The 14,757-nt window shown below is 45.3% G+C and overlaps 3 protein-coding genes across 6 annotated transcripts in view; 2 read left to right on the top strand and 1 right to left on the bottom strand.

The window, feature by feature from the left end:
* The first annotated feature begins 40 nt into the window (after positions 1 to 40).
* LOC106654704 (interleukin enhancer-binding factor 2) lies at positions 41 to 2,283 on the top strand. Of its 4 annotated transcripts, none has more exons than XM_014374694.2 (6): positions 41 to 233; positions 367 to 447; positions 620 to 918; positions 995 to 1,301; positions 1,388 to 1,645; positions 1,721 to 2,283. In XM_014374694.2, the coding sequence occupies exons 3-6, from the start codon at positions 625 to 627 to the stop codon at positions 2,041 to 2,043; spliced, it is 1,182 nt and encodes a 393-aa protein (XP_014230180.1). In that variant the 5' UTR covers positions 41 to 233; positions 367 to 447; positions 620 to 624; the 3' UTR covers positions 2,044 to 2,283. The 4 variants fall into 4 exon arrangements, with proteins under 4 accessions (XP_014230180.1, XP_014230181.1, XP_014230179.1 ...); XM_014374695.2 differs by having other exon boundaries at positions 367 to 491; positions 1,745 to 2,283; XM_014374693.2 differs by having other exon boundaries at positions 367 to 491.
* Positions 2,284 to 2,349: 66 nt separating this feature from the next.
* On the bottom strand, positions 2,350 to 3,957 carry LOC106654569. The gene is made up of 3 exons (XM_014374493.2): positions 3,612 to 3,957; positions 3,209 to 3,521; positions 2,350 to 3,121 (listed from the first exon to the last, which is right to left on the bottom strand). Exons 1-3 carry the CDS (start codon positions 3,809 to 3,811, stop codon positions 2,432 to 2,434), a joined length of 1,203 nt encoding a protein of 400 aa, XP_014229979.1. The 5' UTR covers positions 3,812 to 3,957; the 3' UTR covers positions 2,350 to 2,431.
* A 1,497-nt stretch (positions 3,958 to 5,454) lies between these two features.
* Positions 5,455 to 14,757, top strand: part of LOC106654800 (RNA-binding protein Musashi homolog 2) — a 101,610-nt gene continuing 92,307 nt past the window's right edge. The window contains exon 1 of the mRNA XM_023459161.1: positions 5,455 to 6,169. The gene's annotated coding sequence lies outside the window, so the exon portion shown is untranslated. The remainder of the gene's footprint in view (positions 6,170 to 14,757) is intronic.

Raw genomic sequence — 14,757 nt, 5'->3', positions numbered from 1 at the left:
CGCGTCGAGCCTCGTGTCGCCATCTATGGTGCGCTGAATTCTGTAGACGCGACGACCGACCGGCGCCGACGACCAGACCCAACCTCCCAAGTCTTATCATAAGGGTATTTTATTGCGTTCCAGTCTATTCCAGCCTCCAGGCATCCTTCGACCAGTACCGGGCCGATAACGTTGGTGGTTAGTTTTGCGAGTGAAAACAGTATTTTGTTACTTTGAGAAATCTCAGCGGCGTCGTAAGTATCTTCCTCAAATCGCATAACATCAAATCGCCCTCTGCATTGTGCGTGGCGTTTAAAAACTGATTTAATTTCTATACCCTTCATATATTGATTAATCTACTCACGCTTACTAATATTGATTTTCTAGCGTCTTTCTCGCATTGGGGTGTTGTGTGCATTTTCTCAAAACAAGAAGTTTAGTGTTTCGTTGTTCAGGACTTTTCACTTGGTCAGTCTTTTACTAACAAATTTGATACCAACATTTAAACATGGGTAAGTCAATAGTGTGACTATTGCTGATCAATGTTAAATTTTTTGGGCCTTTTTAGTGATTCTATACTTAATAAAAAAAAGTAGAAATTCATTAATCAATTAACTTTTTTGATTGTTTCATATTGCAGTAAAAATGGTGCGTGGAAGAGGAGGAATTTTAAGAGGCAGAGGTATGGGTCGTGGAATGAGTTTTCCACTCAAAAGACAGTACATGCCTCGTCATCCATTTGATCTTCATTTGTGTGAAGCTGCATTCCCCAGAGTTAGACCTGCACCAGATGAGACAGATTTTACAGCTGCCCTATTGAAAAAAAATTCCGACATGTGTCCAACTCCTAAGGAACAAACATCCATTCTCAATCTTGTCACAAAGTTACAGAGCGTTCTTGACAATCTCATTGTTGCTCCAGGCACTTTTGAAGCATGTGTAAGTAACTATACTCTATTTTTATATATTCAATATTTTTCCATTAATTTTTACTAATATAAACAACAATTTACAGCAACTTGAAGAAGTACGTCAAGTAGGTAGTTTTAAAATGGGAACAATGATTAAGACTCATAATGTTGCTGACATTGTAGTTATTTTAAAAACTCTACCAACAAAAACTGCAGTTGAAGCTTTAGGAAATAAAGTTCAAGCTGACTTAAAAGCACAATCACCCAAAGATACTGTAAAACTTACTCAAACAGAGCGTGGTTTTGATGTTGCTAATAATGAAGCTACAGTCAGAGTTCTTATTACTACACTCCATCAAAATCTTAGAAAACTTGAACCTGACCAACATTTAGATATTAAAATATGTCAAGGTTAGTTGAAATGTTTAAAAAAAAATTTTGTTCAATCATGTCACAAAATTTTTATTGAATTTTAATTGAAAAAATAATTATTTTAGGGCATTTGGCTGCTATTAGACATTCAAGATGGTTTGAAGAAAATGCCCATCATTCTAGTATCAAAGTACTCATTCGTTTGTTGAGAGATCTCAGATCAAGGTTTGAAGGATTCGAGCCCTTATCTCCATGGATGCTCAATGTCTTGGCTCACAATGCCATCATGAACAATCCTAGTAGACAAGCGTTACCAATCAATCAAGCTTACAGAAGAGTTCTTCAGCTGTTATCTGCAGGACTATTCCTGCCTGGATCAGCGGGTAAGTTTTAATATTTGAGAATACTTGAAAAAAATATATATGAAATGGAATGCTATAAAAATAAATTAAAATAAGTCATGTTGCCAATATCAACATTAGACCCTTTCTCAGGTATTTCGGACCCTTGCGAAGGAGGCAGTATCCGCGTTCACACAGCCATGACCCTGGAGCAACAAGATCAGGTGTGTCTAACAGCGCAAACATTGTTGAGGGTTCTCGGTCACGGCGGATACCGGCCCCTCCTCGAGGGCGGCAACAAATTAGCCATCGAAATGAGCGTGTGGCCTGGCGGCGTCGTTGCCAGTCCATTAGAAAAAGCCTACGAACCTCCCACCGAGCAAGAGCAGCAGGAGGACATGGAGGAAAACAACGAAGAAATGATCGCGGAGACTGCATAAAAAATTTTTATAGTCATCGCATAGGGATTTTAATAATAAGTAACGATAAAAAATTGTAACGATGAATTGATCTTTTCTTCAGAACTATCCGATTCTAACGTATATAACTTGAATTATTAGATTCATCGAAAGACTGTGTATCTTATCATTTTTCACAAATCTCATCGCATTTCTCAATAAAGTATGTATGCAACGATTTATATATTACAAAACTCAAAATGGGTCTCGTTTAAAAAAAAACGTTTTATTAAATTTCTTACAAACGTGAAATGATATAGTAACGAACAATGGCGAACAACGCACAGTTTACATATCAGGCAGGTCAACGCGAGTTCAACGATGCATCGTATATACGAAATAATCATTTTATGTATGTATATATTATTTTTTACATGGCACACGGATCGCTCTTCTGGGCTCGAACGAACGCGGCGCAATCGAGCCTCGCGCCTCCCTTGTTGCGCGCCGGCACCAAGAACAGCTTGCCGTCCGGCATGCAGACGCACACCTTGTACCGATCGCGAGCCTCGCTGCTGCTGCTGCTGCTGCTGCTCGGCGGATGACGATGGATCGGCGCCACGGGCAGATTCGGAATCTCGATGCCGTTGCCGGCTTCCAGCACCAAGTCGCCCTCGCGGCTCCTCAGCGTGATATCGCCGCGCGCCAGCCAAGCCATCTCCTTGGCGTCGAGACTCGCGCCCTCGGCGCCGTGCAGATGCAGCGACCTGTCGGCGAGCACGCGCAAGTCCCTGCGCTTGGGGGCCGCCACGCGGTGCGTCTGCGCGAGCTCGGCCTGCAGCTGCTCGAGCTCGCGGCCCGCCTCGCGGCTCAGCTCGAAGCTCGGCGACTCGCTGGAGAAGACCGAGCGGCCGCTTCGGGGCTCCCTGATCTCGAGGGAGCGCACGTTGGCGAAGCCGGCGGTGCCGTTCTTGAGCACGTTGAGACTGCTGCTGCTACGGCTGCTGGCAGCCGAGGCGCTGTATTTATTGGCGACTCGCACGTTGACTCCGGCCGCGTCGCCGATCAGCTGAATTGGCTCGTCTCCAAAGCCCTCGCAGACGCCTCGCTGCAGGCACACCTACTTACGAGAAAGCAGCGAGTAAATAAATCCTGCCAACCGGAGGATTAAGTACGTAATCTATTAGTGGCAAAAACTTTTGCTCACCCTGTCCAAGTCGGTGTTGCCGTGAAACTTGATCAGATCCCGCTCGCGTATCAGCTCGATGGCCTCCATGCCTTGGCTGACGCGCAGCACCATGAGGACGGCGGCGTTGAGCGCGAGATTGCACAGAGCCACGGCGCCGAGGACGAGGCACAGCCGCCAGATGTGCCGTTGGCTCCTCTTCTCGGCTTTGTCGTCGTCGTCGGCGGCGTCGTAATCGTCCTCGTCGTCGTCGCAGTCGTGGTCCTTGACTCGGGTGGCGGCTTTGCGCCAATTGTCCTGATGCAGCAGCATCGCCGAGCTTTGCAGGATATTCCTGAATTACGCACAGGGGAAGGGGGGTGGATGAAAGCTCGATCGAGTCGCGATCAAGTGAGAGAGAGAGAGAATCAAAGAAAAAGCTCACCTGGCTGGATAGGCGATCCTCTTGTCCTTCTTAGGGTGGCAAGACGACGACGACGAACCAGTGGCTAGTAGAGGACCATCGCAGTTGTCGTCGTTCGCGGCCGAGTTAGTAGTGGTCGCGGTGGTGGTGGTAGACGCAACAGCGGTAGGCCTACCACCAGTCGACATGGAGGGCGATGGCTCCTCCTCGTTAATCGTCATAGCCCAACCAGGCAGCGTCGCTATTTTTAACTCTTTGTCTCTCTCTCGGCAGCAGCGACTCCTGCTGGCCGTCGATCTTTCTTCTCTTCCGTCTGTCTCTTTCTCTCGATGTTCGATACGAGCTTGCAGAGCTTACAGAGAGATCTATTAACGCGTGCGTTGCCGCAGCAGGTATGTGTATCGTATATAGGATATTAAGCGGGCGCGCGCAGCCGAATCGCCGCTGTGCCAGCACACGAGGAAAGCTCGCGCACGAAAAAGGAGCTTCCACCCCCCCCCCCCCCCCCCCCCCCCCCCCNCCCCCCCCCCCCCCCCCCCTCCGCTCTTGGCAAGAGAGTATTATGGTATTGGCATCGAGGCGCGCGAGTGATTTTCGGCTTGAGCTGCGCACCGCTGCGGAGCGCAAGCACACACACACACACACACAGCAGGACTCGGCATACACGTAGCTTTCGCGCAAGCTCTGCTCGTCCCAAGTATTACGTTGTGGAACTCGCAGCACCGACGTTGGCAACGGCGGCGCAAAATTCGGCGAGTCGATCTGTATATTTCGTATACGTGTAGGTGTGTGTGTGTGTGTGTGTGTGTGTGTGTAGGCTGGCACGCGCTTGCGCCCTTCGGCCAAGGAGGATCGATGCTGCTCGCATGTGCTGTCGAGAGCTTGCGAGAGAGAGTCGACTCTCTCGAATAATGTGGACTCCTCGCGGCGCGCACGAGAGAGAGAGAGATACATCATGGAGCACGCACGAATTTTGGGCTCGCTCCTTCGTTATCATTCGCAGAGAGATCGAGGAGCTTATACGTATAATTAAACTATGAAATCGACGATTATCCCCATAAATCCCGAATACGAGACGATGTCCTCGAACATCATTGACTATTCGAATCATTCGAGAGCACGATTAAAAATGTCTGACCGCATCGGCGAGCTCTCCTAATTAGATCCGATGTACATATAGAAAAGCCCCCGCGAGCGAAAGGCTTAATTAATCGCTGCAACAACGGCCGCACGTATAATAATACATGTGCGGATCGTTATACGATCAGAGGCAAATTATGTGCCGCCGCTGCTGCTGCAGCTCGAATTGATATGTATGTATAAATGAATAAGTCAGGCGGCTATATACAAGCTCGGATCGGCCGACTAGTATGCACACACACACATTATGTACAAATAAGCTCTTACAGCGTACGTGTATGCGTATAGGCATTATAATATATAGAATTCGGAATTTCGCGTTGGCGCGACTCGAGCTACGATATATATACAGTTATAATAAAGGTAATACTATACGCGGACGGACGCGGAGAGAGAAATTGGCGAGAGGAGCTGCTGCTGCTGCTGCTGCTGCTGCTGCTGCTGCGTCGTACAGTGCAAGTTCGCGAATATATATATACTTATATAGTGCCGGCTCTTACATTCGATCGCGTGTGCGTATGTACGTGTGCGAGTGTGTGTGTGTATGTATTAGGCGCTGGCATCGTCGTCGTCGTCGTCGTCGCCGCGCGCGACTCTCTGCCAACTCTACTGCTGCACAGCAGCGTATGTACACGAGAGGGTAGGTATAAGTTCTCTGCAGCAGCAGCAGCGGCAGCGGCAGCGGCAGCAACCCAGCAGTGTCTCGTGCGCTACGTAGCGCGCAACAACACACGTCTCGTTGCAGTATATCGCCGCACGGATATATATACACAGTAGTTGATCGCAGGCAAAAAAAAAAAAAAGAAACAAATCTCAATTTCGCTCGTTCAACAAAGTCTTCGTACTTCGTCAGTTACACACACGATACGTTCAAAACCAAAGTATAGAACGCTTGGTAATAAAGAGCTGAGATTCTATATTGTTATCATTATCGACGACGCACGTGCGTGACAGGATGTCGTATACATAAGTATTTTACCAGATATATATCAGGCACGACAAGAAACGTCGAGCTGAAGTTTGACACAACGTGCTTATAATCGCTGCTCCGTAATTATTACTCAACAGTGCGTGTGCAAATATAAATCCATTTGAATTCGACGCGCGTTCGATCGCCCAACCGACGCACACCATCGCCGTTCGATTCTCAACGAATTAGACGTTTCGTTTGTCTTTTACGACGCGATCGCAATAGTCATAATAATATAACGCGAGTGAATCAATCGCATTATACCTATGCAACATTCGTCAAGGTATTAAAAGTACGTGCTTGGGTATAATCGTTCGCGATCAGCGAGATAAAAATTTTCAAGTGCGGTCCCCGCGATCTTCGAGTGATTTTTTTTTTTGGCAAAGCGAAGATTCTCTAACTGCAGTTTCTCTCATCACCTTCACACGAGCAGTGAGTAGGCAGAGATCATCGAGCGAATCTCGTAAAGGTAAGTGCACGCGGAGAGCAACAACGACCAAAATTCATACACTCGCACGCGTTGCACACAAACTTGTAGAAAGACAGAGCTCTGCGCCGAGCTATATATAATTGTCTTCTTATTCAAATGTATACATCTATATACGAGATGGATCATCCTTATCGACGCGAGTGCACGTGATTCTCTCCGTTACACACAGTTCGATCCTGTTGCTCGCGCTATATCTGTATACCTTCGGTGCTATATAAAGGTATATATACTAATGGAGCATCGCGAGACCGTGAGCGCGCGCCTCTTCTTCTCTCTCTCTCTCGCTCTAGCATTAGGTATACATTATAGGTACTCCGGAGTAGTCTGCTTCTGCTTATATGTGCACCTATATAGATATATATCGCCAAACGTAGTGCGGCAACAGCGACGGCGGCTGGCTGCAGCTGCCCGAAAAGCCGACGTCGGTTATCGATCCTTGCCTCGCGACTGCCACTATATATACACCAGCAGCAGTGCCGCCTCGTCTCTCTCGCGCACCCTATATATACGTATGTATTCATTCGCACACACAGCCCTTCTACTATACGTAGCTCTGCTACTGTTGCTGCTGCTGCTGCCTACAGAAACAGGGATTGACGCACGCACGCGGGGGCCTCGTTACGTGAGCACACAGCAGCAGCAGAAGCAACTCACCTGGCCCTCGACGAGAGTTGTGAAACTCTACCTACCCCCCTCGAGCGTCTCGTACATAGTACATACACACGCACACACACGTTCGCGATTCGTAAGTGTGCACAACCTGTACACACAGCTGCAGCGGCGGCGGCGGCTAAAATGCACTCTCAGCTTCCGCTACATCCTGCTGCTTTATTTATATTGCCTATCCGCTACTTCACGAGTGCCGCATGCGAGTAGTGCCTCGTGTCTTATACTCTTGCTCTCTCGCTCCGTGTCTCTTTCGTGATAATTTCGCACGCCGACGACGACGACGGGCCATACACACCGGACACGACCACTGTCATTGTTTATGTATACGCAATAAGTAGTATAGTACGTATTCGAGCTGTGATAGGTTTCTTAAAGTGGCGCTATGTTTGCCTTCTCCTTTTCATTCCACCCGATATTGTTTACCCCGAGTTCGTGCGCGTTAATCGTCCAGAAGACCTTTGGCGAACTTTTCGTACGTATAAAGGCTTGACTATTTTGCACGACGGATCGAATTTCGTGTAAACTCGTGCGCGCTTCTCGCGTACAGTATATAGCAGTCGAGTTGACCCTTTGATTCCCTCGACACTTTTCGGCGCGAATGTGTGTATATGTAAATAAAACCAACCGAGCGCGTTATACTCGTAGTACATACAGTTGTAATTCTCGCTCGCGCTCAGCGCGAATAATTTCCCAGGGTACGCGGGCCAAAATACATACACGAGTCTCCGATCCTCGGCTGAAAATTTTGCGACCCATCGTCCTCTCTCAATGGTCGAGTTGATTTCCAGGTCGTGACGTACGTACGTACGTACGTAGTGTATTCGACTAATGCTCGTGCTGTATGTATGCACATTAAGATCGTAAATATTTTTGCCGCGTAAATCTAGGCAGTGGCGTGTGACGAGAGCAGCAGCAGCTCTCGACTTCTCAATTTATCAAGCTCCTTCGTCATCCGCAGTCGAGATTTTTTTCTGTTTTTTCTCTTTTTTTTTTGCTTTTTTTGGTTCTTGACCGTACTAGACGCGCCCGGTAACGAGTGCGTAATTATACACAAGGGCTAATCGCGCATTAGGTATGCGCGAGACAGCTTTTTCGCGTGTGCGGTCAGTCGTAACGCTTTTACGCTCTCGCACGAGCTCTTAAGCGGTGGTACCCTCTCTGATATACATGCGAAACCTGCTGCTGCTGCTGCTGCTGCTCCTACTCCGTGCTTGCAGTCCGTGACTTTTCAAGCTCGGCTCTTTTCTCCTTCTCTTCTCTCTCTCTCTGTGCGCTGAGTGAGAAATGTACGGGGACGGCGAAAAACTGAAAAGAAAAAAAGGAAAGAAAGAAGGAGAGAGAAGGGACGTCGTCGAGGCTGTACGCACTACTCGTCGTTCGTGCCGCCGACGTGTCGTTAGGTGTGTGTGTGTGTGTGTGTGTGTGTGTGCGTTATGTACGTGACGCTGTCGCCCAAGAGTCGCAGCTCGCAAAGTTTTCAAACATTTTTATCTCTGACTAATTTCTCTCTCTCTCTCTCGCTCACTGCAGCCTGGTAGTTAAAAAACTTTTTTTTCCTTCTCCCTAAATAAAAATGTGGAAGAAAAAAATTGATGACTTTTTACGTCCGCGGCTAGCGACCGAGTGATTACTACTCGAGTGCATGAGCACGTTGCTTTACTCTCTCTCTCTCTCACTCTTTTCCCCCGCTTACACGAAAACTACTGCTGAATCAACATCGCGCGACTCAACTTTTATGTTTAAATTGCGTATACATTTTACGCAGAGTCGAATCAAAGTTTCTCTTTAGCTATACACGGCGGCATAGAGAGAGATGAAAGCCCATCGCGCGGAAATTGACTTCAACTTTGATGCCGATAAAAATACGCTGCGCTGTAGCGCGCTTACTTTTTCCATTAATCCGAAACAATGCGAGATGTCGTTTCATGTGGTTCGTTACATTTCTTAATTTTTTGTACGTTTTTATCAACTCGTCGAGCCAACTCGACGAAACGTCGCACAAAAATGTCAACCGCGCGCAAGCTCTATCTGCGACCTTCAAAGCAAACATTCCCACGAGTCTTCGTGGTCAATTTTTCTCGGTCACTTTAACGCGATCCTCTTTCCTACACGCTGCTGCGTTTTTCCTACATTTTTTTCTCGCTCGTTTTCGTTATCTCTTGTATCGAAAATTATCACCAGCCGGTTCTGCGAGCTCGAGTTATTTTTTCCCCCGAGTCGTAATACTCGAAGCGTATAGAGGAGAGTAATTTTTATTTCTCCGTCAATGATTTCGCTCTCGCTGTACCAACTCTTAACTCTGGTCGATCGAGAGCTTCGAATTGATTTCTCTATATATATATTTTTTTTATTTGCGTCATACGTATATACACAACATCGTCGATAAAATAAGGGCAGATACACTGTAGTACGCGAAAAACTCAATTTTCCGCAGCTGTGTAAAGAGGTAAAACGTCGTGCGCTCGTTAGCGATCGGTTATCAATGCAGCGCGCCCGGTATATAGTTAGCAGTACGGCAACAGCAGTTGACTAAGAATTAAAAAAAAAAAAAAAAGGAAAAAAAACCAGCGCGAGCAGCTCCCAGGCGCGCGCGCGCGGACGATGACGTATACGTTCGCCTCGCGCTTATCGTATATAATATTATTCAGTACGTACGCACTCGCGAACTTGCGTAACTTTTTTCCATCTCTCTCTCTCTCTCTCTCCCCCGCGCGCGTGACGCTCCTGGGCTCCTCTCGTCCTGCTCCGATCCTATCGATTTTTCGATCGAGAACTGCTGCTGCTGCTGCGGCACAAAAAGTTTTCAATGGACGCGATGACGACGACGACGACTAGTCGCGGGTATAGCTCGTTCTATAAATACACGGATGAGAATCATTAATTGTAATGAGTTAACGGGGGATTTGTCATCCGCGAATAATTACGTTCCGCAAACGGGACGACGCAGTGGACGAGATAAGGAAATTATTTTTCTCCCTGCACAGCATACATATAACACGATGTAAAAGCTCGAGTATACAAATATAAACTTTGACATGATGGATTAACCCAGTTTGTTTTTTTTTTACCTCCTTCTATTTCCAAGTCCATCTCATCTCTCTAATTAGCACACGTTTCCTTACTCGCTAACCTTTTTTCATTCCTGCTCTCTCTCTCCCTCTCTCTCTTGAGTCCGGTCGAGTGTCAGAGATGCGCGTAGTGTCTGTGCACCTTGTGGCAATTCGTACATAATTCTCGAGGAAACGCTAAAATGTGTATACGAGATTAAGGCAGTGTGTGTGTGTGTACGAATATATAGGCCAGCTCGATGGTGACTTTTTTTCAGCTTGCATATACCCATACACACAACACACGTGTATAACAGTAGTAGCCCGAGCCAGGCTGATAAAGTCGTTCACTCGTGAATGCACAACCAGCGCCTGTATATCTAAAACAATAATTCTCTTTGTATGTGTTTCTGGTTGTGTGTGTGTGGCTGTGTGGGCGACTCTCAAATATATGTGTGAGTGTTCTTTGACTGGTCAAGCGAATATTAGAACACGTGCCCTTTTTTTTTTTTTTTTAGTATTGCATACATAAGCGCGAATACTTTTTCATTCGGCCTGTCGTTCCTATTTCCTTTCGATGCAGTGCGCGCGCGAGCGTGGATACAGAGTAGCAGCCATGCTATTCCCTAAAAATAGAGGATCGAAATGAAACGCGTCGTTGTTTTTCGCTCGCGCTGCATAGCCTGTTGTTTAGTTGACACTGGATTTTTGAATCTCCTCGCGATCCTCGATAGCCGTACCCTTTTTTTTTTTCATTTCACGCACGTATCACGTACAAAAAAACTATTAAGTACACGTTTTTGTATAAAATGAAAGCAAAAAATTCAATAATATCGATTGCAACAGTTTAACGAGAGAGCCAACACCGAGAACGAAATAATCGAGCAGTCTCTATCTCTCAGCGCGCTCGAGCTGGCGAATCGCATTTTTATTATATATGCAACTACTTTTTTTTTACGCCACAATGGAACACGCACATCCCCCGAAGCAGCTTCGAGCGTCGCGCGATGGCAACAGAAAAAAAAAAAAAAGAAAGAAAAAAAAAACCGAAAAAAACGTCTGTTAAAATCCGAGGTCGTGTAAAGTGTTTGCACGGAGCTCCTCGAAACGAAAGTGGTCTCGTTAAAAAACTTTTTTTGCGGCTGCCGCTGCTGCTGCAAGCTCGCGCGTATGGCTTATATATACATCCATATGCATACACGCGTACATAACGTACATATACATATCTCGAGCGCGTGTGCACGCATGCGAGAAAGTTTATCCACTTCGCAAACAAATAATATTAATATAATGTAGGAGAGAAAAAAAAACATAACTGCGGCGAATATCGTTGCTCGAGCTCGAAATTGAATATATTAGCCCTGGCATGCGAATAATCGATGCTTAGAGAGAGAGATAGCAGTGAGAGAGAGAGAGAGGAAAGCTGAGCTATGTACGGTGAATAGTGCACGTACGTATACGTACATAGATATATCTGCATGCGGGAGATGCGAAACGGTGAGCGAGAGCGAGAGAGAACAAGATTAACGATAGCTGAGAGGAATGTAATTAAGCTGACATTTGGATAAGGAAATGTGTGCGCATCAAATTGCAGCACGCCAAGTTTTTGCGTCAAACCATAATTTCTCTCCTCGCTGCTGCTGCTAAAACAAAGAGAATAGACGAGTATAAAGGACGATCGGCGTCGGCGCGGGTGATGGTGACTCGTCTTACATACAAAGTGCAGCAGCTGCGATTTCTTTTTTTTCTCTCTCACTCTGTAATATTTTTCACAAGTTTTCCTCGTCGCGTTTATAAAGCTTTCGCATTCCGAATTTTCCTCGAGTACGCGCGGTATTAATGTATTCTTTTTTTTTTACGCTTGGATTATGTACGAGATGTCAGGTCGGGTATACGCGCGCGCGTTGGTCACTATACCGCAGCAGCGCGCTACAAGTTAGCACACGCACGCGCGGAGGAAAGTTTTAAATTCAGCGGCAAACTTTATTGTGGATTATACAAACACACGCTCGGCTGTTTATGATTTATGCATTTGTCGACTCTGTGCCGTTTTTTTATTTTTATTTTTATTTTTTTTTTTTTTTTTTTGTTCAATTTGTTAAACTCGTGACTCCGTGCGCATCGGTGGTACAACGATAGTGCGTGCGTAACGCGCAAAAAGCTCACCTGCGCGCGAGTACATATAGCGTTTGTACTCGCGCGGTAGCTCGTTCGATGGGGCACAAAATCAGTCGCGACTAAAACGACAAGTCTTTAATTACAATAAAAGCCAGTAGCGCAGCGGCTGTATTTTGTGTGCGTATTATGTATAGTACGGCAGTGTCGCGAGAGCCGCGAGTTGACACACAATAGCCAACAACCGGCGAAGATTTTAACGAGGTTAATGTTTTGAATTTCGAACCCGCCCATTAGCCCTTTAACCACACACACAGATACAAACACACAACTCTCGAGAACTCCGCGGCGCTGCCACATAATAAAACCCCTCTTCATTAACATTCAGCTGCGAGCTGCGGATGACTCTGTAATGCACCGAAACACCGCATTAATCCTCGAATGATACAATATAATAAAATAACAATAACTGCGTAAGATAACTGCCGAGTCAGTGGATTTTAAATTCTCATTTAATTGATCTTGCTCTGCGGTACTTTCGGAATAATTAGGTGCGACGGGGCTGAAACGCAAAATTATAATAATTAAAATGAGAAATTAAAAAAATGATCTAAAACTTATCTAAAAAAAAAAAAAATACATACCCAAGCGTTGGTAGAAATGCTCTACATTAATTGTGGTAAATCTATGCATCGCAATTTATGGGTTTGTTTTTTGGGCGATATTATTGCTGACATTATTATGCTACAAAAATCAAGCTCATTTCAAATGGTCTAAAAATTAAAAAATTAACTGTCTAAAAAAATTTTGAACATTTTTCAATCACTTCGAGTACGGTCTCGACACTTCAAGTCTTCAACACTAGATGGCGAGCTACTTTATCTATAAATCTGCAAGTGGGAAAGTGAATATAAATTTTATAAGTAAAAAATCAAGCTCTTCGTGCAATCGATGTTGTTTGGTCTAGGTTTGACCCCTAAACAAGTTTTGGAACAGACATATTCGTAACAAAAGGTAGATTCCCTTTCAAGTGCAAACATTAACCATCAGTCGAGTAATTTCGATGCTCTACCAATTATTATTTGAAATATACGCTTTAATCTTCGATTCGAAATTACGAATTATCGATCATCAGGTCTCTAATTGCCTGGAAATTTCAATTACCTCAAAACTGACCCAGTTTGAAAAATGCTCACAAAAAGAGAGCAGCGCAACCGCGCGAACTAATTATCTAGGTGCAGAAAATTAAGGGAATTGCTCGAATCCTTTGAAACGTTTGTTTACACGCGCACGCACACAGCAGTGGAACGAGGAAAAAAAAAGTGACGAGTCAAAATATTTATACGTCCGCGTGCGTCGTGCGCATCTCGTCGTTGGGGGGTCGGAGGGTTTTGCACGTGCCCCACGTATGTATACACTAACACATACGTGTGGAAGCTCGACGAGCCGCTAGTTTAATCGAATCTCCGCGCCGCTGCTTGCCTCGCAAAGCTCTTGCTTTCTCTCTCTCTCGCATTATGGCTTGAAAGGTTAATGTATACCTCGCTGCTGCTGCTGCTGCTGCAAGCGCACTATAAAGTCTAAACGTCCTCCTCTCACGCGCTGTACGTACAGTCACTGCTGCCTCTGCTATATCAGCCCGACCGTGTGTGACATTAATGTTCTGTTTGCATAATATCCTGTGCCGCACTTTTTTTCCCTCTCTCTCTCTCTGCTGTGCGCCAATTTCGGGTGATCCCTTGTTTGCTCGCGAATCGCGATGAATAAAATATCCATTTCACCCCGGCGAAATGAAATAATTCGCGCGCGCGCCGCTCCGAAAATACTTTTCAGGTATGCGAACAATTTTTTTTTTCGTTTTTTTTTTCATTGAAATCAAATAATAGATAAAAAGCGTGTCGATAATCGGGCAAACTCGAACGAGAGTTGAAAAAAAAAAAGATTCAAATTCGGGCATTGTATTTGCTGCCTTCATTATGGTCCGTATAAATTTTCAACCCTCTCGTTGTGTACATAATGATTGCATTATAACTGCAAGCTCGTTTTCTCTAATTAAGCAGCGAGCGAGCGAGCGAAAAAAAATCATTATTTCAATGAAAAGTGTATTTAGCGAAAGGCCAAGAAAAAATGATTCAGAAATTCTTTTTTTTTTATACTCGGCTAGGCTCGCTAAGAAGAAGGAGAGAAAGGAAACAAAAGGCGTGCTAATTACCGTGTCACATAATACATTATGCGCATGAATACCGCATTTCTCACGACTCCGACACACAAACACACACACACACACACACACACGTTCATGGACGTATACTCGCGCACACACGAGCTTGTATTAGTATATAACATGATGCATAATCATAACCCAAATAACTTATATATGTGTGTGTGTGTCACAATTTTGCAAGCTCTTTATTCTTATTACGTGCTCGCTATCAAGATTTCATACCCGTGTAATTATTCGCGCCTTCGGCTATTATAAAAATATATGCGCTTCGGCGCACAGCCGTGGACACACTCGACACACACACAGACAGACATGCACATAAACTAAAAATAGATGGTCGAGTCGAGTTCATTTTTTTATTTGTTTTTTTTTTTTTTTTTTTTCATAATCACATGCTTACCCCGCTCACCCAGGAAGTTGTTTTCTTATAACACGGCTCTTGAGCTTTATAGCACCTCGCGCACACAGCTCGATAAACTTTGAACAAGTTCGAAAGTTCAAGTATATAATGC

Source organism: Trichogramma pretiosum, unplaced genomic scaffold, assembly GCF_000599845.2.
Source record: "Trichogramma pretiosum strain Unisexual culture from Peru unplaced genomic scaffold, Tpre_2.0 scaffold23, whole genome shotgun sequence".
NCBI classification, from domain to species: domain Eukaryota; kingdom Metazoa; phylum Arthropoda; class Insecta; order Hymenoptera; family Trichogrammatidae; genus Trichogramma; species Trichogramma pretiosum.
The sequence above is the reverse complement of the archived record's forward strand: the minus strand, read 5'-3'. Positions and strand labels throughout refer to the sequence as shown.

Excerpts from the sequence above, each read along its gene's own strand:
- LOC106654569 (XM_014374493.2), bottom strand. The coding sequence starts at position 3,811 with ATGACGATTAACGAGGAGGAGCCATCGCCCTCCATGTCGACTGGTGGT. Across the intron at positions 3,522-3,611 it reads AGGATCGCCTATCCAGCCAG|GAATATCCTGCAAAGCTCGG; the intron begins GTGAGCTTTTTC and ends TGCGTAATTCAG. Across the intron at positions 3,122-3,208 it reads GCAACACCGACTTGGACAGG|GTGTGCCTGCAGCGAGGCGT; the intron begins GTGAGCAAAAGT and ends TCTCGTAAGTAG.
- LOC106654704 (XM_014374693.2), top strand. Across the intron at positions 919-994 it reads CAGGCACTTTTGAAGCATGT|CAACTTGAAGAAGTACGTCA; the intron begins GTAAGTAACTAT and ends AACAATTTACAG. Across the intron at positions 1,302-1,387 it reads AGATATTAAAATATGTCAAG|GGCATTTGGCTGCTATTAGA; the intron begins GTTAGTTGAAAT and ends TAATTATTTTAG.